We start from the raw sequence: 22,050 nt of genomic DNA, 5'->3' as shown, positions 1-22,050 counted from the left end.
CTCTACCATATCCAGAGCCCAAGGACATGTTGAAGAGGCCATGGATATGCTGAAGTCCTCATGCCAGAGAGCACCAAAGAACCAGTGACCATGAGCACAGTGAGTTGTCGCACTCTCCTAGTATGAGTCTTCTCTTCATTCAGTCCCTCTCCAGTCCATGCTTGGGACAGGAAAGATGAAGGCATCAATGGGAAGCAAGAAGCCCCAGGGAATGATGGGCCACCAACAAAACCTCCAATCCTTGAGATACCAGACTGGGACCAAGTGGCAGCTGGTTTCGGGCCTGGCTTGTGACTAGAGGTTATATGACCTTTGCCAGGTCTCCTAACCTTTCTAACCTCATTTGGAAAAGGAGTAAATATCTGCAGGTACCTCCTAGGGTTGGTGGGGAGATTGTGGGGACTATGTAAACAACATACAGTATATACTGGATGCCTATACTAGCTTTGGTCCTCTTCTTCCTGCCCCTTGTTCCCTGGGCTCTCACTTTGGACTCACTGGGTCCCATCTCTGCCACTCTCTTCCCCTGGCCTTTGCCCTCTGATCCTTGTCCCAACCTTCCTCTAGTTTCCTTCCTCCTTCTCACTAACATCGGGGCTTCTTTCAAGAACACAAATCCAAACTGGTTCCTTCACTATCTCAAACTCTTTGTCCTGTCTTTTCCTTTCCTAAAGAGAGCTCCAGCACCTGAGCCTGGCACTTGTGGCCTCCCAGGACCTGGGGATGTGGGTCTCAGCCCCACTTTCTGTTTCAGTTCTTAGGCATATAGATGGTGGGTGGCACCTGTGGGGACTCATTCTGGCTGTCAGTGTCTTTCACACCCCATCTCTGCAGATCTGCCCCTATTTCCCCTACTCTCACCTCCATGCCAGGCCAGACCAGTGGCTCCCCTCATATTTAGAGGCAGTAACCGTATTCCTTCCATATCCCCAACTCCAAGAAAACCATCTTAACTGGTGCCCTGCTAAATGCCTCAAGTCCCACCGTTACTGAAGCACAGGGAAAGGCACAGAGCACACAGCTGGATACAGGTTTATTGTGGCACTGGAGGTGAACAGGGGCCAGTGTGGCCAGCACCGGTAATGTGATGGTGGTGGAGGAAGTGTGTTGGGGTAAGTGAAGAGATTGGGACAGGGTCCAGGGAACCCCAGGCTCTGGCCAGGAGTTGGGGTTGGGGCAACCATTGCCAGCCCTACCCAGAAATGTTGGGGGCAATGACTCCAGACTTCTCACTCTTTAGGCTGGGTGAGTCCTGGGCTTACACATGGGAGAAGGCATGACTCTTGCAAAGGGGCTTGTCCTTCTTGGAGTAGAAGGTCTTTCCTTCCAGGTTGATCTGACATATCTGGGGACAGGAAAGGTCTAGTTACATGGGGTCACAGGTAGCTGGAAAGGCCCTTTGCCAATCTCTCATGCATCCCACAGGTAGGATATAGGAATGGGGCTAGAGAAGAACAGAGGGTGGCAGGGGTCGGGGTTCTCACCGCACAAACGAAGCATGTGTCATGCCAGCTGAAGCCCAGAGCCTCTAGGAAGCGGTCCCCAGCATCAATCTTGAAGTCACATCCACGGCATTTGGTGCCGAACATCTTCTCATAGTCTAGGGATGGAGGCAGAGAAAAAAGGGGCCTGGATTCCTGTCTGCCCCATGCTTTGCCCCCCCCCCCCCCCCGCCTTCCACAGGCAACCCCATACCTCGCTCGCAGTAGGGTGCCCCTTCCTCCATGTAGAAGGCCCTGTTGCGGATAGGCGTCTTGCAGGCAGCACAGGTGAAGCAATGCACGTGCCAGGTCATCTTCAGGGCATGCATGATCTCCTGAGAGGGGGCCACAGTCATTTCATCAGGCTCAGCCCTTTCCAGAACACAGGACGCAGGAAGGCTGGACTTGGGCTAGAGTCTTTCTCCTGCTAAGTTTTACATCCACTCACCTAGGTCCCTCATTAATCCATCACCCACCCCACGTTTCCACATGCATGTCCACTAGGCCCTCAGATTCACCATGTGAAAAACTCAGCACCCAACTCTGCACCACAAACCTGCTCCTCCCACAATTTTTAGTAATTCCACTCTTCTATCTGCTCTAGCCAAATTCCTTCCCTTGTCCTCTCACACTGACCCCAATACATTGGACTCTTGCCTGCCACTAACATGACATGCCAGGCACACCACTGTCCTGGGTTATACACTGGCTGTCCCCTTTGCCCGGATTACTCCATCCCAGATATCTCAAGATCCCCCTGCTCCTCACCTCCTTCGTTTCTACATAAACGTCACCTGCTCCATATGGTCCGCGCTAGTCATTCCAACTCACCTTCTCTATGTCATGCTTCCGGTACCTTTTACTTTCCCCTTTCCTTTTTTCTGTATCTAACAGATAACATTTTTACTGTCTATTACTGTTTTTCTCTCCCCCATTCTCCTAGCTAAATTGTGGGCCAGGAGGACATGAAGCATTAACTGCTCTATTAACTAATCTATGTAGTGGGTCCTCACCAATCAGGGTGAGTTAACTAGGCTCTACTGGAGGTGGTAAGAAGCAGGCTCACAGTACAGGCTCTCCCTCAGGCTAAGCTGTTTTCCCCAGAACCCTCAAGCCAACCAGGGACAGTGGCACTCAGATCTGGAGAAGGCAGAGGGCAACGTGGCCAATACCTTTACCTTCTCTGGAGATGCAGTTGTTTCCCTCATGAATTGGGAACCTAACCCTAGACTTGTAGGGCTGGTGTGAAAATAACCCCACGCTTGAAGCAAGGGGTCCAGATTGAATCCCTCAAGGGCCGGGCGGGGGACTGTGTTATGGGGGACTACCTGCTCTGCTTCTGGGGGCAGTGTGGATAGGTTCACTCAGGAATGCCCAGATGGCTCAGGTTGAAACCTAAGTGTGAAAGTAAAATCTCCTTTTTCATTTTTGTCCTGCAGTGCTGGGGATGGAACCCAGAGTCTCACTCACGCTAGGCAAGTGAGCTATATCCCCTGCCTTTAAAAATTTTATTTTAAAATAGGGTCTCACTAAATTGTCCAGGCTGGCTTGGAACTAGTGGTCCTTCTGTCTCAGCCTCCCAAGTAACTGGGATAAAAGGAATGTGCCACTAAGCCCAGTTTCAGCTTGATTTTTAAATGATAACCATTGACTTAGGAATGAAAGGGTGGCCAAGGAAGAAATAATTATGGGTGACACCTAGCTCTCGATAGCTCATTTGTACCCTTTACAACACCTGTATCATATTTTGTGTTAATTTTTCTTTTTTTTTTTGGCATTGAAGATTGAACCCAGGGGCACTCAAACACTGAGCTACATCCCCAGGCTTTTTAATTTTTTGAGACAGCAATTTTTTATATAATGATTTTTTCCTTTTCCTTGTTTTAATTCTTTTTCTCTCAAACTTGTGATTCTCCTGCTTCAGCCTCCCCAGTTGCTGGGATTATAGGCATGTGCCATTGTATTCAGTTTCATGTAAATCTTGAAACCATACTGGTCAGGAGTTACTGCCACCCCTTTAGTGAGGCTCAGAGAAAGAAACTGGCTCCTGTTCACATGGCCAATAGAGGGCAGAAATGGGTTTTATGCCCATGTTTGGCTGGCTCCAAAACTGGCCTTTCCCACAGAGTGATGTTGCCCCTTCTAAGTTAACAAACAGGCCAAAGTGAAGGAACTTGCGCCTCCAGCTAGTGGAGGGGGCACCCACAGGGGCTGACTGCAAGGGCTAGTGCCCAGAGCTGGGAGCGGGGTTTCTGCCTGTATGCAGAGCCACCTGTGGGCCAGTTCTCAACTTGTGTGTCTCCTGCTTAGGGCATGCTACATCTGTCTCCCTAGTGTCTGGCATTCCTATTGTCTAGACCCTAGCAGCACCCAGTTCCCTGGCTTTAGCTCAACCTCCAACCCTGCCCCAGAAGACGCTTTTGAGGCACATCTGACCTCATCAGCCCTAGCTCCATATCCTAACCCAACCCCACCTACCTCTTCTGCCTATCTCACGCCCTTCTCAGGTGTGGCCTTGTGACACAGCTGTTCCCTCTGCTTGTATATTTTCTCAAATGAATTCCTATTCATGGTCAAGTTCCACTTAGAGGCCACTTCTTTCTTGTTCAAGTGTTTACTGACAACCTCCTATATACAGTGCACAGGGCTTGATGTAAACATTCCTGTTCTCAGCCAGTGGAGTTCACACCCAGGGAAATAAGAGGAGACAAAATGACTGGAGTATAGTGAGCAAACTGGGGAGCCTGACCTGTGGGGAGGGTAGGTGTCAGGAAAGATGTTCCCAAGGGAAAGTGATTGTTGAGTTCTAAATGAAGGAAGGAGAGAGGTAAAAAAGGGCTGTAAGAGTGTACAAAGGCCCTGTGGTGGAAGGAACAGAATTCACTGTCAAAATGAAGAGGTTAGAGTGGATAAAGCATGAATAAGGGATTGGTGGGAGTGGCACAGGGGTCTTCAGAGTATACCTAGAATGGCCAGGTCTCTACTATCTCCCCTTAATCCCCAGAGCTTCTGGCCAATTCTGTGGCACAAAGTAAGTGGCAAGGAGAATTTTCAAGGAACCACTGAGCAGTAAGAACATCTATTGGAATACCTGCCAGGTTGGTGAGGTCAGACTCCTGCCCTGGGGAGAGTGAGGCAAGAGTCCTCATGGCCTTGGTACCTGAATTTAGTGGGGCTTGAAGTTAATGCCTTGAGCTATCCAATACATTTCTTTTCTCTTTTGTATTTGCTTACGCCTTTTGGGGGGTCTCGGCAGGGATGCTGGGGATTGGACTCAGAGGCACTTGACTACTGAGCCACATCCCCAGCCCTAATTTGTATTTTATTTAGAAACAGTCTCACTGGGTGCTTAGTACCTTGCTTTTGCTGAGGCTGGCTTTGAAATCATGATCCTCCTGCCTCAGCCTACCAAGCTGCTGGGATTACAGGCATGTGCCACTGCTTCTGGCTGCTTAAGCCTTTTTGAACAGAATTATGATCTTTGGTTGTGAAGATCCTGGATGATATAAAGTGAGGTCAATAGAGCAACCCATTTATTAGGCTGTTTTTTTTTGTTTGTTTGTTTGGTTTTTGCCTGTTTTGTTTTCTGTGGTGCTGGAGATTGAACCCTGGGCCTTACATGGTAGGCAAGTGCTGTACCATTGAGCTACACCTCTACCCCTATTAGGCTGTTTAAGATCTAAAGGGCTCATGCAGAGAGAGCTACAGGCTAGGCAGTGCTCTGTACTCCTCAACGCTGACATGTTCAGGATTTGCCTTCCCACCTGCCATCCCTCTGCCAGCCTCACTCACGCCTGTGATCTTCTTCTTGCACTTGGCACAGCTGGGGGCGTAGCGCACATCATAGCAGGGAGGGCAAAAGATAGCCCCCTTCTCCTCAAAGAAGCCGCCTTCCTCCAGGACCTTCCCACACTGGCTGCACACAAACTCCTCAGGGTGATAAGCATGGCCCAGTGCCACCAGGTAGCGGCCCCTATAGGGAGGTAGGGCAGTGAAAGGGAATGAGTTGGGAGCTCCAAGTGGGCTTATTTAGCACCTAGTAGGAAATTTTAGATGAGGAAGTTCATTCTAATTCCCCCCCCCCCAAATAAAGCAGAATATAAGGGCTGGGTTGTGGCTCAGTGGTAGAGTGCTTGCCTGGCATGTGTGAGGCACAGGGTTCTCAACACTGCACATAAATAAAGGTCCATCAAATGAATAACAACAACAACAAAAAGCAGAGTACAGATTTAGGAAGTGACTAGTCCAAGGTCACACAGTGAAAGTGATGAAGATTGAAGAGAGATAGCTTTGTCATGTTGCATAGAATTGATGACACAAGAGTCAGTTTGAAGCTAGGAGAATGGTGGGAGCTGATGACTTGAGTTTAATGAGACACACCTGAGGGACTGGTGCCCTAGCGGACAGGAAGCCCTGCATGCTGATGAACACTTGAGAAGACCCCATGGCCTGCCCTGTCCTGCTTGCCTGTTCCAACTTGGGGAGGGGCATGCAGGTCTTAAATAAATAGGGGTCTAAAAAAGAGGGGGATCCCTAGAGGTGGTGATGCACGCCTGTAATCCCAGTGGCTCTAGAGGCTGAGACAGGCGAATCACGAGTTCAAAGCAACTGCGAGGCACTAAGCAACTCAGTGAGACTCTGTCTCTAAATAAAATACAAAATATGGCTGGGAATGTGGCTCAGTGAATGAGTGCCCCTGAGTTCAATCCCCGGTACCAAAAAAAAAAAAAAAAAAAAAAGGAAGGAGCAGGGTACTTTGCAAATCTGCCTAAGAGCTAATGGGAGGCAAAAGCAGGGCAGGGCTGGAGATGAGAACTAGGAAGGTTCTAGAGTCTGGCACACTGATTCTGAGGTGATATGTTACTCTGCTGGGCCCCAGGGAGCAGTGCCAAGAGGGAGGGGCCTCTGACCTGTCCACTCTGAGAGCAGAGGCTTAACAGAAAGACAGAGCAGTAAGAGAGAGAGAGAGATGCAGATGGGCTGGGAGAGGACAGCCCCTTCTTTGCCCAGAGTACAGCTTCAAGGTGTCACTTGACTTTCTTCATTTCAACAGGGCAAATATTGCTAGAGATTGGCATGAGTGGGGTGGTAGGGTGGAGTAGGTGGTATAGGATTCAGAATCTAAGGACCTGGGCCAGGTCTCTACCCCAGCTTCCACTGGGAACTGAATCCTTATTCTCCCTCAGTAGCAGCTTAGAAGTAGGTGAATAGACAGACCAGGTCTAGGCTAGGGTAGGAAGGAAATAGGGTCACCCACCGGATGACCTTGTGGCACTGGTGGCACACAGGAGTCTTGCCGTTGTTGCTGCCCCCTCCTGGGCCTCCTCCAGCAGCAGCCTGCACAATGGAGGTGCGGTTCTGCAGAGGGGTGGGTGTGGCTGGCTGGCTGTGCCGGGTCAGCACGGTGCTTGTTTTGTCCGGGGCATAGCGCTCGGCAAATGCAGGGTCCACAGCCCAGGGTGGGCGGCTGCTGGGGCTGGGGGTGGTAGGGCCTGCCAAGGCCAAGGAAAATGGCTCCAGAGGGGTGCCCAGGGATCCCAAAGAATAGAGGGTGGAGCCTGGGGTAGCTCAGAGGAGCCTACCACCACCACATCCCTGGAGGCTTCCCACCCTTCCCGAGGCCCAAGCCCGCTCTCTCACCAGGCCAGGGTTCCTGGGCTGTAGTTGAGGCTGGGACTGGGGCTTCTGTCCTGGACACCTGGCTGCAAGATCTGCCATTCAAGGCACTGAATGGCTGAAGCATCTGGCATGTCCCACCCCCCAGTTTAGTCCTGTTGGCCCCTGGGAGTTGCCCTGGGTACATGAGAGCTGCTGAGCTGGACTCCAGGTCCCTCTAGAGTAGGGATGGGGAGGGTTGCTTTTTTAGCTAGGTTCCAGCTATCTGGTCTGTCATGTAGCGCTGGGAGGTGAAGCAGAGCTCCTGCTCCTTAGGGTAACTCTTGGGCTCCCCTTACCCCAGAGAGCCTACTTTGTTGGCGGGATAAAGCCCCCTCTTTGCCATGTACCCCCTCCCACTATGGCAGAGTGGCAGGGCCCACACTGAGCCTGAACCATCTAACACTGCCGTACCTAAAATGCAAACCAGGCCGATAGAGAGATGACAGAGGCAGAGAAAGCAGGCCTGAGAATGTTTATTTCCATGCCCAAGGCAGTGCAGACCGGCAGACAGCAGTACCACAGGGCAAAAGAGGGAAGGCAGTGTCAGATGAAGTCAGGCCCTGTGCCAGACCGGCTTCTGGGGCCAGGCCAGCAGAAGGCTCAGGCCAGGGGCAGGAAAGGGGTGGGTAAGGTAAGCAGAAGCTGGAGGCACAAAGGGAGTGCCTTGGGCAGGAGGAACAGAGAAAGAGGCAGAGGGCAGCCGGCCGGAGAGGGTGGGCTACGACTGCACGTTGAGCACGTGGGCAGAGCGCTGGTGGTGCCAGTCCCGGAGGCGGGTGTAGCGTGGGCTCTGTAGCTCCAGGACATACTTTTCCCTGAAGGACAGAGAAAGGAGGAAGTGAAAGGAAGGAGAGATGGAAGGGAAGCAGGGAGGGAGGATGGAAGGAAGGAAAGAAGAAAAGGAGGAGAATGGAGAGCCCGGCTGGGGAGGTCCAGGGCAGACACAGGGGTGGTGCTGGGATGGAAGAGGTGGGAAGTGGGAGACAGGCTGATGCCTGGATTTTACCTCGACTTCTTCAGGTGCTCCTCATCCGGGTCTTGCACTGAGAGGGCAGAGGCAGGCATTGACCAAGAGAAATGAGGGCCAACCCAGCCTTAATCCTTGGCAGAGGGTCAGGCCTGGGCTGGAGCCAGGAGAGTCTACCCTGCCCTGGGATGGCACTTACTGAACTCGGTGCCCGTGAGGTGGGCAAGGATGCGGAAGGAGCGGGACTGGCCTGTCCCTGGCCGTGGCCGCCAGTCCTCGGTGTTCTCCATCAGCCGCTGCTTGCTGGCATCGGGGACCAGCGGTCGGAGCGGCTGTCTGTGGGAAGGGTGTGGCTCAGAACCTCACAATGGGAATGGGTAGTAGGGGCAGGCCCTCCCAGAATTTGGTATAAATGGGTCACCGTGATGGGAGAGAGAGGGAGAAGGGTAAGGCTACGGGCCCTGCTGGATGGGTGGGTGGGTGGGTGGGTGAGTGAGAGAGGGGAGTAGGCCAGCCGGGGTGGGGAGGGACCACCGCCCAGAGTGACAAAAAGAAGGAAGAGAGGGACAGGCAGAGGGGGCTCACTGACTTGTCAGGGGTCTGCACCTGTGAAGGAAATAGATGGACAGATAAAGGGACAGACACAAAGGGAGGAAAAAAGATGGGGAAGGGTCGGAGGAGCTGAGGGCGAGGTGCCGCTGATTGAGGCTCAGTTGGCCCAACACCATACCCCAACCCAGGCCACAGTGGGGGACAATGACTCTGTTCAGAGTCCCCCAGAAGGGCGGTGCCTGTAGCTCCCACCCCGGCCGCCAGGGGTCGCTGCCGCACGGTTCCCGCCCGGCTGGGGCGCAGTGCACACTGAGCAGCAGCAACGAAAGTGGGTGTGGGGCCAACATAGGACTGGACAGTGTGGGCGGTGGGCGGGCAGGAACTGACGTACCCATTCTGCTGCGGGGCGCTGTCAGCAGGCGGGGGGGCCCCAAAGGGCCGAGCCGTCTTGTTGAGGGACGCACTGGGTGCAAAGGTGTACCGCGGGGGTTCCGCGGCAGGGGCCAGGGCCTGGGCGGAGACAGAGCCGAGCGGGGAGGGCGAGGGTGGGAGCCTGGGTGGGAATGGGGTGATTCCCCACCAAAGGGCAGTGGCAGCTCCTGCTCCGCCCCACACATCTGGCTGAAGGCATCAGGGAGGGGGCGACTCAAATTTCAAGGGCCCCATTTGGGAGCTATAATCTCAGTCCACATGGGGCCAAGGAAGGACCAAGTGTGGGTGGGCACACAGCACAGGAGGCAGGCGGACAGACGGGCAGGCATGCGTGGTGCTGGGACCGTGCGGCAGCCCTGGATTCCACTCCCATTTCCCCAGACCTTGCTCATTCTGGCAACTGCCCCCTGCTCCCAGTAGGGACTGGGTGCCAAGGCTGTGCCAGGGAAGGCAGGTCAGCTCAGGGGTCCATGCCCCTCCTGCCCAAAGCCCGGATTTCCCCCTGCCTACCTTCTGCGGTTTGCTCTGAACTGGCTGGGCCCTGGAGAAGAAGGGAAGGAAGTGACTGTGGGCCCAGCAAGAGGGTGTCCCTACCCACCAGCAGGCCACAGCGGTACCTGCTGAGACCCAGGCTGAGGCGTTCCCCACAGGCACGGATCTTGTTCTGGGCTTCAATGTGCGTGAGGCTTCCTGTGTTCTCCCCATCAATGCTCAGCACCCAGTCTCCCACAGCCACTCCGGCCTGAGAAGCTTTGCCTCCAGGAGTGAGCTGTGGACAGAGAAAGGGTCACAAAGGCCCAGGATTTCTCTCTCTCTCTCTCTTTTTGGTACTGGGGTTTGAACTCAGGGGTGCTTTACTACTGAGCTACATACCCCAGTCCTTTCTGAAACAGGTATGTTTTCCAGGCTGACCTTGAACTTGCAATCCTCCTGCCTCAACCTCAAGTTGCTGGGATTACAGACATGTGACACTGCACCCAATGAGCCTCAGGACTGTGCGACCCAAACTGAGGCCAACAGTTGTCAATCCTGCCTAGCCCCACTTCCAGTACCCAGAGGCCATTATAGTCAACATTTTTCTAGGTGGCTGCTGGATCCTAAAGCAACCTTGAGGGAGGTGGTGCTCGTCCACTGCACAATTTCCTCCCTCACACTGCTCATTTAAGCACCTCCAGGACCCTCCTTCGCAACCCAGACACTGCTGTGATGTCAACAAACAGCCACCCTCAGGTTTTGATCAGTCTTTTGAGGCCCTTGCTGGCCTCCCTCTCAGGCTGTTCCACCTACCAGATATATCCTCTGGCTTGTGCTTGTGGCAGCTTCATCCCTGGTACCACTGAGTGTACTCACTGACCTCTTACACTATCACCCTATCCCAGGGCTTTCTGTAGGGTTATGTCTAGAGTTGGAGTAGGTCTTGTCATCTCCAGTTTCCCTGTGAATGGTGCCAAAGGAGTTTCATAGCTTTAAATTGATGTCATTTCCATGCCCCCAACCCCTTGGGCTCTGAGTCAGAAATCCCCGGTTTGTGTGGTAAATGAGGGATACAGCAGGCTGGGAGAAATGGTAGCCACCAGCATTAGCTGTTTGGAAAGCAATGATTTTGGTCGAAGGAAAATGGAATGCGTTGCTGAAGGGCTGAGAGTCTATTTATAAAGGCCTGAGAGTAGAGGGGCCACTTCCCAGGCCCCTGGCAGAGGTGACCCTGACAAACAAATTGAGTCCTTCCAGTCACAACACAGGCAGATGGCTGTCTATGGGTCTGAGCCCATGGGACTACCCAGCTATTTGGCAAGGGGCATGGCACTGCATTGAGCAGGCTTAATTTATACTTCACAGATGGTGGTGGGAATTGGGGGGTACAAGCTGCCAGAGGCCTCAAGAGGCTTCTCAGGTGGGCTGGTACATGAACTGCTGAGGCAAGCAGAGGGGAAATGAGAGGTTCCAGAGAGGTGCCAGGGGCAGAGGGCCAGATGCAGAGACTGCCAGCACTGGGACAAAAGGGAGAGCTAGGTTCAATGGCTCTATTTCATGCTTGCAAAGGTTAGAAGAACATAAAGATGATGGACCCTTCTTTACCTGCTAAATAATAATACTAAGAACTTGGAGCACACATTGACAGTGAATCCTCCAATAGCCTGTGGAAGAATCCGAGAATACACCCATTTCTCACACAGACAAGGAGATTAAGCACCTTAAATCACCCAGCAATTAAGAGGCAGGGCCAGGATTTGACCCTGATTCTAAGGCTCCACCACTCTAGGCCACCTCTGCTGAGTGTGGGCACCCAACTGAGGGATCAACACACCTATAAAGGCTCCCTGATTCCCTGCCTCACCTTTAGTTCAACCCAGTCCCTTACAATGGGTATGGGGAAGTAACAACCTTCAGGGGAAGTGACTTACTTAAGGTCATGGTGAGTCAGGAGGGGAAACCTGGTTCAGTCACTCTCTAAGCACACAAGCTGGCTCCCAGGAGGCTATATAGGCTGAGTCTGAGGTGGTGGTCTTGGGGTGGACAGGAGCAGCTGGCTCCTGAAAAGGGGTGTGTGAGGAGGTAAAGGACTACTTCCTTCCCTGGAGGAAGGGAGGCGGAAGGAGGAGTAGGGGAGTGGTCAGAAAGGTGGAGAAAGAAGTAAGAGAGAGCTCTGAGGTGGCTAGAGGGGAAAGCAGGAGGAATTCAGGCTAGGAGCAGGAGGAGGCCTTAAGGATTAAGGAGGGGAAAAGCCAGGGGGCTGGACACTGTACCGGGGCGGGGGTGAGTCAGCCTAAGGGCTCCAACGAGAAGCCCAACCCCCCAGTCCCAGACGTTACCTCATCTCCCAGGCCTGGGCCCACAGCCAGCCCTAGCCCGTCCCTCTTCCCTCTACTCTGGGGTCAGGGGAGGGATAGGGGGCTGGCCCAGCTCAGAAAAGACCACCCCACCCGGCCACCCATCAGGGCGTAAATCCAACTTCAGAGCTGGGCTCAGCTGGTGGCCCCACCCACATGCTAAGGCTGCTGACAAGGGAGCCCAGACCCAGAGTGCCCCCAACAGGCCACATATAAAAGGTCATCATCAATGAAGAAACTGAGGCTGAGACAAGCCACATTGGCCAGCACTTTCCCCAGGGAAAGGAAGGGGAATGGAATATAGAATAGGCTTAAAGATTGTGTAGGGGACTATTTTTTGTGTGGTAGGAGGACCACTGCCCTTAGATATCCTGCTGACAGGGCATTTTCCAGAACACATAGAAGGATTCCTAGAAAGAACACTGCTTGCCCAGACCACCAAGCCCAACTCCCACTGACAGACTCTTGCCTTGGGGCCCCTGTTAGGCTGGGCAGTGCCTCCACAAACCTCTGGCCCCTGCCAGGCTGGGCTTGCCCTGGGCTTCCTGCCAATAGCTGTCTGCCCACAGGGGGCTGGGTGGGCCTCTTTGGGCAGGCGGATGTGGGGGCAGGAAGTTCCCACCCCCTTCTGACCCCCAGGCCACAATCAGAGACACCAAGTCCAAAGGCTGGTCTCACCCACTCTGGGCAGGCAGTTTCTACCACAACTGGACCCCACTGCTGGCACTGCCACCTGACGACCAGGTGAGGGGCCCACCAATGGAGTCCAGGGGTCCAGGTCTAGGCTAGCCCTTTTGGTCTCTGTAGACTCTAACCACTGTTGGCTATGCCAGCTGGGGATGCATTCTTGGGCTTATAAGGCAATCCCCCTGCCACAGGGAGGAGCCATCCCCCAGCTCCGCCCCACCAGGGCAGACTCTAGGAATTAAGAGTCAGAACCCTAATAGCCCCCAACAGGGGCTATTAAGCCCAGTCTTACAATAGCTCTGTTCAGGGTCAAGGGCTACCACAATCTGAATAGTACCACTTGATGGGGACATAGGCTGAGAAGAGTTAGAAAAGGTTGGGAAGAAACCTTTTCCTCCAAGCCACCAAGAGTGCTGGCCATCTTGCGCCTAAATTCAAAATTTGCTTTGCCGTGGACTTGCAGAATGATCCCCCTGTGCCTTTCCAAGTAGTCTCATTTGGAAAAACAGCATGGCAACTGTTATTCCCTGAGTGAAAGCAAACTTAAAATAAGATCCTATGGTCAAAGTGCTGTGCCTGAGGCCTGACTCCATGCAATGCTCCCTCAGGTTCAGACACTCCCTGGAGACATCAGGTTCCCATCCTGCAAAGGAGGCCTCCTGTTTGCCCTCAGGTATGGCCACAGGAGCTGGGTGGAATGCCATCAAGTTAGGCCAGTGCTAGGGAAGTTTAGGAATTCCTATTCCAGGATTCACCTAGTTGGGAGCCCTTATGGCAGGTGTCCACCATATTTCTGGACACCTCCTGGTCTTTTGAGCCCTGTTGTTCCTGTTCAGATTCCTCCCCTCCCATCACCCACTGAAGACTTAAGACCCACAGACCCCCCCCCCCCCACGGAGGGATCCATTCCTCAACCCAGGCTCACCCGGGAGATAGAGAGGGGCACATTGAAGTCCTTGCCCCCTTGCAGCCGGAAGCCCCAAGGTGCTGGCCCCTCTAGCACCACCTTGAAGGAATCCATGGTGCCTGTTCCTGAGAAGAGAAGATCAGTGGCTAGCATTGCAGGAAGGCCAGCCCAGTGCTGGACACTAGCCTTGGACAGTTGCCAAGCACCAAGGGAAGACACTGGGCACACACAAGGCATGGGTGAGTAGGTATCCTATCAGATTTGTCAGGTAGACCTCACTTATAAACACAAGGGCAGACCCCCTCAGCCCAGGAACTGGGAGCCCTCATTTATGCTAGAGGTTCTTTCCATCCAGAGGTGAACTGTGAGACTAATTTGGCACGGCTTCTCCCCAAACCAGCCTGGAGCCTCGGATGGCGCGGTGGGGTGAGTCAGGGGCCACTCTCCTCTCCCCCGCCTCCAGGTCCCGGCAGGCAGGCCGCGGCTGAAGCCTGCTCGGACTATATAAGGCATGTAAGCTGACACTGTGCGGAGAGCCAGCGGAGGGAGTACTTGGGGGCTCGGGACGCGAGGGGGAGGGGAGGAAAAGGAAAGGAGGCGGCTGGAGCAAGTCCTAGCCATACCGGACTGGTCCATGCTGCAGGGAGCCAGAGCGGGACCCCTGGGAGAAGAAGGAGGGGGACGGGAGTGGTGCGCTGCCGGAGATCGGCGGCGGCTGGGATCCCAAAGCGTGGTCAGGAAAGGGATCTACCCTGGAAACCAGTAGGAGTGGTGCCGCCCACGCAGCACGGCTCCCAACACGACATGACTCAGTTTCCCCTTAGTCTCCCGCCTGGGCCCCACGATTTGGCCAAGTCCCGGCCGCAGGAAGCGGCGCAGGCGCCAATCCGCCCAGCTACAGCCGGCATCGCCTCAGGAAGGCGGGGGTAGGGGCAGAGGCAGGGGCCCCAGCTCGCGGGAGAAAGCACAGCGCTGGCCAAGAGCCCCAATGCCCTCCGGGGCCCTTAGCAGGCTCCCGGGCCCTGTCTGGTCCAGCCCAAAACGCCCTGGGCGGTCACCTGTACCTGCTCTGCCCCGCCGGGGCGCTGGAAGGCGGCGGGCTCGGAACAGCAGCTATGCGATCTACCGCCGGCGCTCTGACCCCGCCTCCGCGGAGGCCGTCCGCTTTGAGTCCGCGGGAGGGGGCGGAGCCCTGGTCCATGCCTTCCTCAGAGCCACGCCCCTGGGCGTTCCCCCGGCCGCTGGGACGCCCCACCCAATCACGAAGCCCCAACTTCCCTTGAGCTTGAGGGCTCTGCCCTTCCTAGTCCGCCTAAGTGGGGCGGGGCCGGAGCAGGGCCTGAGCTGCGGACTCCGAGACCCAGAGACTCTAATCCGTGTCTCCAGTGTCTCGCCCAGCCCTGTGCGCCTCCCGCTGGCGGAGTGGTGGGAAAGCGGCATTTTGAAACCAGACAGACCTGGACTTTATCTCACCTTAGTTTTCTCCTCCGAAAAATGGGACAGTTGTTGGGTACAAAGCAGGCTGAACTGTGTTGTCTGCAGGACAGGCTGAACAGATGTTGGCTGCAAGATAGCCCACGCACTCAAACCCCCCTCTATGTGGTCCTTTATCACCTGTTTGTGTCAAGTCCCGCTCAAGGCTGAGCACTCAACCCCCCTTGGGCCAACAAGGTAGCTTGCAGACCCAGAGGCCCCATTAGATTTGGGCTATAAAAACTCCCTCCTGCCAGGCCCCCCTCTCTCTTGCTCTCTTTCTCTTGCTCTTTCTCTCTTGCGCTCTCTCTCTCTCTCTCTCTCTCTCTCTCTCTCTCTCTTTTTATCTTTCTTGCGTGCGCTCTCTGTCTCTCTCTTGCTCTTGCTCTCTCCCTGTTCATCTCTTCTCTTCTTTCTCTCTCTCTCTCTTTCCTTCCTTCTTTTCTCTTTGTTGCACTGCTGCAATAAAGATCTTTTGGTCACTCCAAGTGTTGTGGTCACTTTCCTTTCAACAATAAAACTCTTATTTCGGGGTGCCGTGAAGGTCGGGTATGGTAGGCTCAGTATCCGTGGCCCCAGAATTTCTAAATCCGAGAGACTCGAGGAGTGGGGCAGGTTGAGGTGGGGTAAGTTGAGGGGGCAAGAGGGTTTCAAGTTAGGTCTGAAGAGGCTGAGGGTGTGTAGCTCAGTGATAAAGTGCCTGGTTGGTATGTATGAGACCCTAGGTTCTCTCTCCAGTACCTACACCAACCAAACGTAGGTTTGCAGAACATTTCTGAAGCCAGAAAAATATCGCTAGAGTGAATGATGCTAGAAAGAACCCTTGGTCCATCTTGAGCCTGACAGAGTGGTCTGGGCCCTCACTTCTATCATTTCTGCTGGGTAGAGTCAACAGCCAGCAGCCCTGTGACTCAGGGCTTAATCCCAGCACTCTGTTGGAATGGTCTATGTCCCTTTACACCCTACTCCAGAGCAGGCAGCACCTCCAGTGAGGGTAGAACGGGGCTGGAGACTCCAGTGGGGTTCTGCTCAGAGTCCCCACTTTGCCCCCAGCCTCAGCCAGGCGACTGTGGCTGGCCATGAGAAGATTGAATACAGGTGAGTATTTGGGTGACTGAGGAGGCATCTGTCTTCCTCTTGCTGAGCGACCCTATATCTTCATCTGGGATGTTGTCCCTTGCTGTTCTTCCCTCTCTACCATTATCACATCTCCCTTTTTGCATCATTCCCCTTACTATCCAAATCTCTGTAGGCGTTGTCATCTTTGAAGACTTCCTTTATAGTTTATCTGTCTTCCTGTCTCTACTTCCTTTCCTCCTGTTCTATCTTGTCCACTTCAGTAAGCTCTTGTCCACACCAGTCCTCTAAGAGCTCTCAAGGTCTTTTGTAACTTTCATCAAATCCATGGTGGCTTTCAGATTTCATCCCACCTTACCTAGGAGCAGCACTGGTCCAGGGTGATCACTTTCTTTTCTGGAATCACCCTTTTCCCCTGGTTTCAAAACTTCTCCTCTGCCGCTTCATTAACCTCTTATTTTCCATCTCCCTTAGCAACTCCTCATCTGTGGATCTCTACACTCATTCCTTAAGTTCCGATGCTGTCCTATGACTTTCAAGTAACACTTATATGCCAAAGACTCCAAAGTTGCGTGGCCAACCCTGACCTCTCCCTGAGAATTGCAAACTCCAATACTTAATAGCCTGTCAAGATGACTACTGAGATATCTCAAACCATATGTCCCAATTCAAAACTGTGATTTTTCTCTAACCCCTTCCTCACCTGGCAGTGGCACCACCAATAATCCAACTAGTTCAGCAGAAACAAAATTATCCTTCCCTTCTTGTCTCTGCAAATTCTACCTTCAATATGTCTGCGCATCTAATCACTGGAACCGTTGTAGCCACTATTGCTTCAGATACTGTCATCTTGTGTTTGGACACCTTAACAGTCTCCTAGAAAGTCTCCCTTCTTTCACCCCACGATATCTTTATTTATTTATTTATTTATTTATTATTTTTTAAAAAATTTTTTTAGAATTTTTTTTAGCATTTATTTTTTAGTTATCGGCAGACACAACATCTTTGTTTTCATGTGGTGCTGAGGATCAAACCCAGGCCGCACGCATTCCAAGCGAGCGCACTACTGCTTGAGCCACATCCCCAGCCCCTGATATCTTTATTTATATTTATTATGTTTTTGCAGTTCTGGGGATTGAACTCAGGGATTCATGCATGGTAGGCAAGTGCTTTACCACAGAGCTGCATCCTAGCCGCCCCCACTTTTTTTTATTCTGAGACAGGATTTTGCTAAGTTAGTTGCTCAGTGGCCTTAAACTTTCGATCCTCAGCCTCCTGAATAACCGGGATGACAGGAATGCACCACTACACCCAACCCAAAGTGATATTTTTAAGGCAGAAATCACACCTCAGCTTTTAGCTTTCCAATGGAATCACACTGTACTTAAAATAAAACTAAAATCGTTATACCTACACAACACTAAGAAAGCAGGTCAACCCTCCCACTACTTGCTCACTCTGGTGGAGCCACTCTGGCTTCCTTGCTGTTCCTCCAACATGCCAAGTATATTCCTGCACTTTCCTGGACCTTTGCACTTACTGTTCCCTCTGCTTAAATACTTTTCTCCAAATGTGTAAACAACAGTCTTTTCCACTGTGCTCTGCTTAGATATTTCCGCCTTTAAGGGACCTTCCCTATTTTTTTTTTTACACAGATTTATTTTTTTGCATAGCACTTTCCACCCTCTCACATGATATTGTTTATCATCCTTTATTCCCATTAGAATGTCAGTCTCATGGTAGCAGAGATTTGTCTCTCGTTCACCAGCATTTCCCTATTGCCTATACATGGTGAATGTGAATGAACAGATAAAAGAAGGAAAGAAGGATTGCAAAAGTGAAAGAGCAAATGAGCAAGGAAGAAGTGGTAGCCTGGGTGGTGGTTCCTGGAAGTCTTACAGCAGAGAGGACCCTGAGGTCTCTTCCTTGGGTCAGTGCAAGGTTCAGGCCTGGATGAAGTGGTATATCCTTCCCAGCACAGGCAGCCCTTGAGTAGGAACAGGAGCTGGACTAGGACACAGTGCCCCCTGCTGGGAAGAACTGCAACTCCAAGACAAGGCTTCTAGAATCCTGGAGGTTTCCAAGGACTTTTCCTAAGTCTGGTTTGAAAATCACAGAAATTGCCGAGGAACAAAGAGGCTTAGATTTGTAATGAGGGAAAGGATGCCAGACTGGAGACCCAGAGTCCTGAGTTCCAGTTGTGGTCATGACCTTTTCTGGGTAACTCGTGTGTTCTAGGATTTTCTCCTCCTCCTCCTCCTCCTCCTCCTCCTCCTCCTCCTCCTCCTCCTCCTCCTCCTCTTCTTTTTTCTTCTTTCTTCTTTTTTTTTGGTAGTACTTGGGATTGAGCCCAGGGATGCTCTACCACTGTGCTATATCCCCACCCTTTTTATTTTTATTTGAGTGGGGACAGAGTCTCTCCGGAGTTGCTGGGATTATGGCTATGTGCCACCATGCCCAACTATCCTGGGATTTTCTAAGCTGCCAAGTCCTAGACTTAGATTTTATTTTTTATTTTTAATTGTTGATATATCTTTATTTTTTTTTATTTATACGTGGTGCTGAAAATCGAACCCAGTGCCTCGTACATGCCAGAAAAGTGTGTTACTGCTGAGCCCCAGCCCCAGCCCTGGATTTGTCACTGAAAGGAGGGGTCCCTGATATTGCCACAACTCTTGGCCTCACCTTGCTCCATGGCAGCCTGCTCAATCATGTGAAGCCTTTACCTGTCAGGAAATTTTCCATAAGTGACGCTAGATCTGCCTACACCTGGCTCCAACATCCTCCTGGGCTCTACTCTCTGTGGTTAAATCAACCCTGGGGCAGCACTGCATGCAGACCTCTCTCCCCAAACTTCCCTTCACACATTAAATTTGGAAATGCCTTTCGTATTTTGGCAGTGCTGGGAATAGAACCCAGATTCTTATACATGGTAGGCAAGTGTTCTACCCTAGCTCTGAAGATGACTTTTAAACATTCAGATATCTAATGTGCAATTAGATTCTTAAATCTGGAGCTCAGGGGTGAGTACTGAAGATATATCTTTGGGAGTAATCTGCACTTAGGTGGCCTAAAATATGAAATCTACATTTCATGTATATGAAATCTATGCATGATTTACTGACTCAGGATAGTGGTTGTTGACCTAGGATTCATACCACAATCACCCAGAAATTGAAAAGCCAAATACTGAAGCCTAGATCCCATGTTGCCAGACTGATGAAATCAGAGCCCCTGGGGATGAATGTAGGAATTTTTCAAAGGTTTCCAGGTGATGACATGTGTAGCTAAACTTGAGCTACACCGTGTCTGAGGCCAGACCCCCCTGGGGAAGAACTCTAACAAAGAGGAGAACAAAGAGATCAGCTACATAGCTTAGTGGTGGAGAGTTGCCTAACAGGGTGCAAGATGGTGCAAGGACTTGGGTTTGATCCCAGCACTGAAAAAAAAAAAAAAAAAGGCTAGGAAGGAGAGATCATGAGATAGGAGGAGAAAAACTGAGTGAACAGAAGGTGTTTCAATAAGGTGTCAAGGGCTGGGGTTGTGGCTCAACAATAGAGCGCTTGACTAGCATGTGGGAGGCACTGGGTTTCATTCTCAGCACCACATAAAAATAAATAAATAAAAAGGAAAGGGTGTCAAGCTAGGGATATAGCTCAGTGGTAGAGTGCTTGCCTAGTACGTGTGAAGTCTTGGGTTCAATCTCCAACACCACCACCAAAAGAACAATAAAAAAGGTATTGAATAAGCTGAGAAGCTGAGAGAGTCCGGGTACTTTTGTTTTGGGGAGCAAGATGGTTGGCAACTGTGGTAGGAACCGTGTAATGGAGTGGTGGGGAGAAAGGGAAATTGTAGTTAGTTAAGGAGAGAATGGGAGGTAAGAAAGTGGAAATGAGAGTAATCAACAACCCTTTTGAGGAGTTTCACTGTGAGGAGGAGCAAATGGGGAGGTGGCTAAAGGGGAATATGAGGTCAAGGGAAGATTTCTTTTCTTTTTTTAATATTTATTTTTTGTTGTAGATGGACACAATACCTTTATTTTATTTATTTTTATGTGGTGCTAAGGATTGAACTCAGGACCTCTGACGTGCCAGGCGAGCACTCCACCACTGAGCCACAACCCCAGTCCAAGGGAAGATTACTTTTAAGTTATGAAATGATACACCATGTTTGCATGTGGCTGAGATGATGATGATGATGACGACGATGATGACGGCAATAATGATCTAATCATGGATGGCTCCAGAAGAGAAAGGGGAGCTGGGAGTGTAGCTCAGTCACAGAGTCACTGTCTAATGTATGAGGCTCTGGGCTCAGTCCCCAACTCTAAAGAGGGAGTAGGTGGGAAGGGAGAGAGACTAATTTAATGGAAGAGAAAGGTGACATCTTAGTGTGCCAGCCTTTGAGAAACTGAGAAAAGCTGGGGGCAGAGCACATGGCTGGGGACAGATACTTCTTCCACTGTAGGAACAGGAGAAGATGGATGCAGACGCTGGCCCCTTTGCTGGTGCAGTGGTGGACGACTGAAGGTGGTGGAAAGTTCACTACTATTGATGGCTGTTGTCCCACTTCATCAGTGAGGTGGAAATGAGAGGGAATGGAGAGGAAAAGGATTGAAGGTCTCAGGGAAGAGAAAAGCAGTCTATGTACAACACAGGATCTGAGGGCAGCCTCGAGAGCCAGCAATAATATTGTGTCACAAGGCAGTCAGCCTGCTTATGTGAATTTCTCCAACTGTGGGCAGCTGCCAGAGAACAGGCACAATAATAAGTTGGGTTCCCTTGAGGCTGGGGGCTTTGCCAGTCAAACAAGATGGAAGGAGACAAGAGAGTGAGAAATGACTCTGCAGGTGAAATTGAAAGGGGACAAGGATAGAAGGTAGACAGGGACCTTACAGATCATGAGAAAAGAATCCCTGTAGGTCATTGTGCCTGGAAAGGAAATATTGGCTATGCTAGAGGAAGTTAGCTGGAAGGAGGGAGAGGAGTGGCCAGAAGAGGATACTTTTATTTTATTTATTTTTATGTGGTGCTGAGGATGGAACCCAGGGCCTGGACTCCCTCAGCTTTTTAGCTTATTCAACACCTTTTTAAAAATCTTTCTTTTGGTGGAAATAAGATTGGTGTGTTACTGTTTGAAGACAAGATCCGAGATGTGCCAAGGGCAGCTGAGATAGAATTGAAGTCAAGGGACAAAGAGGTCATATCCTTGGGATCACATTGTATGCATGGATGGTCCCAAGGTTGTCAGCAGGAGTAGCAGAGGAGAGAAGGAGAAAGCAGGGACTAAAGCCTTCTAGAAATGTGCTTATCTCTCTCTGGAATGTTGGCTCCTTGAGAACAGGACTAAAGCTGTGAACATGGCCTTGTCCCACAGTGTTCTGGTACAGTAAAATTCTGATGAATAAGTCTAATATGTAATTTTTTTTTCTAGTGCTGGCCCTGGGCTTTACACATGCTAGGCAAGAGTTCTACCACTGAACCATACCCTGGCCCACATGTATTTTAATCTTTTTTATAGAATTGTTTTTAGTTATGGATGGACACATACCTTTATAAATTTATTTTTATGTGGTGCTGAGGATCAAACCCAGTGCCTCACACGTGCTAGGTAAGTGCTTTACCATTGAGCTACAAACCTAGCCCCTAATTTAGTCTTGATCCTTTACAGTTGAGGAAACTGAGGCCTGAAGTCCCCCAGAAGTATCTGTATATTGTTGCTTCAGGGAACAAGTGTTTGGGTGTGTACATCATTGAAATCCCTTTTATCTCCTCCTTACTATCCTCCGAACCCCACTTCCTCCTTCCCAGCTTGGGCGTCTTGGTCTCCAATTTTGCCCCCTCAAATGCAGTCTCCACATTGAGTCTGACCATGTCCCTCTCCTGATAATGAGACCCAGCTCACCACAGGGCACCCAAAGTACCCTGTGTCCACATCTTCCTCATCATCTCAGGCTCATGCATATCTGTCCTCAGCTTGGAAGGC

General features: G+C 51.4%; 1 protein-coding gene across 13 annotated transcripts; it reads right to left on the bottom strand.

The window, feature by feature from the left end:
- Nucleotides 1–1,016: 1,016 nt before the first annotated feature.
- Nucleotides 1,017–14,736, bottom strand: Pdlim7 (PDZ and LIM domain 7). 13 transcript variants are annotated; one of them, XM_078049184.1, is made up of 14 exons: nucleotides 14,580–14,736; nucleotides 13,534–13,640; nucleotides 9,708–9,859; nucleotides 9,601–9,631; nucleotides 9,050–9,174; nucleotides 8,692–8,712; nucleotides 8,306–8,442; nucleotides 8,146–8,182; nucleotides 7,122–7,192; nucleotides 6,739–6,973; nucleotides 5,274–5,454; nucleotides 1,696–1,816; nucleotides 1,485–1,600; nucleotides 1,017–1,345 (listed from the first exon to the last, which is right to left on the bottom strand). In XM_078049184.1, exons 2-14 carry the CDS (start codon nucleotides 13,627–13,629, stop codon nucleotides 1,259–1,261), a joined length of 1,410 nt encoding a protein of 469 aa, XP_077905310.1. In that variant the 5' UTR covers nucleotides 13,630–13,640; nucleotides 14,580–14,736; the 3' UTR covers nucleotides 1,017–1,258. The 13 variants fall into 13 exon arrangements, with proteins under 13 accessions (XP_077905310.1, XP_077905329.1, XP_021587269.1 ...); XM_078049203.1 differs by having other exon boundaries at nucleotides 7,122–7,183; XM_021731594.3 differs by having other exon boundaries at nucleotides 9,050–9,168.
- Between the last annotated feature and the right edge of the window lie 7,314 nt (nucleotides 14,737–22,050).

This window comes from Ictidomys tridecemlineatus, chromosome 1 (genome assembly GCF_052094955.1).
Source record: "Ictidomys tridecemlineatus isolate mIctTri1 chromosome 1, mIctTri1.hap1, whole genome shotgun sequence".
Taxonomy (NCBI): domain Eukaryota; kingdom Metazoa; phylum Chordata; class Mammalia; order Rodentia; family Sciuridae; genus Ictidomys; species Ictidomys tridecemlineatus.
The sequence above is the reverse complement of the archived record's forward strand: the minus strand, read 5'-3'. Positions and strand labels throughout refer to the sequence as shown.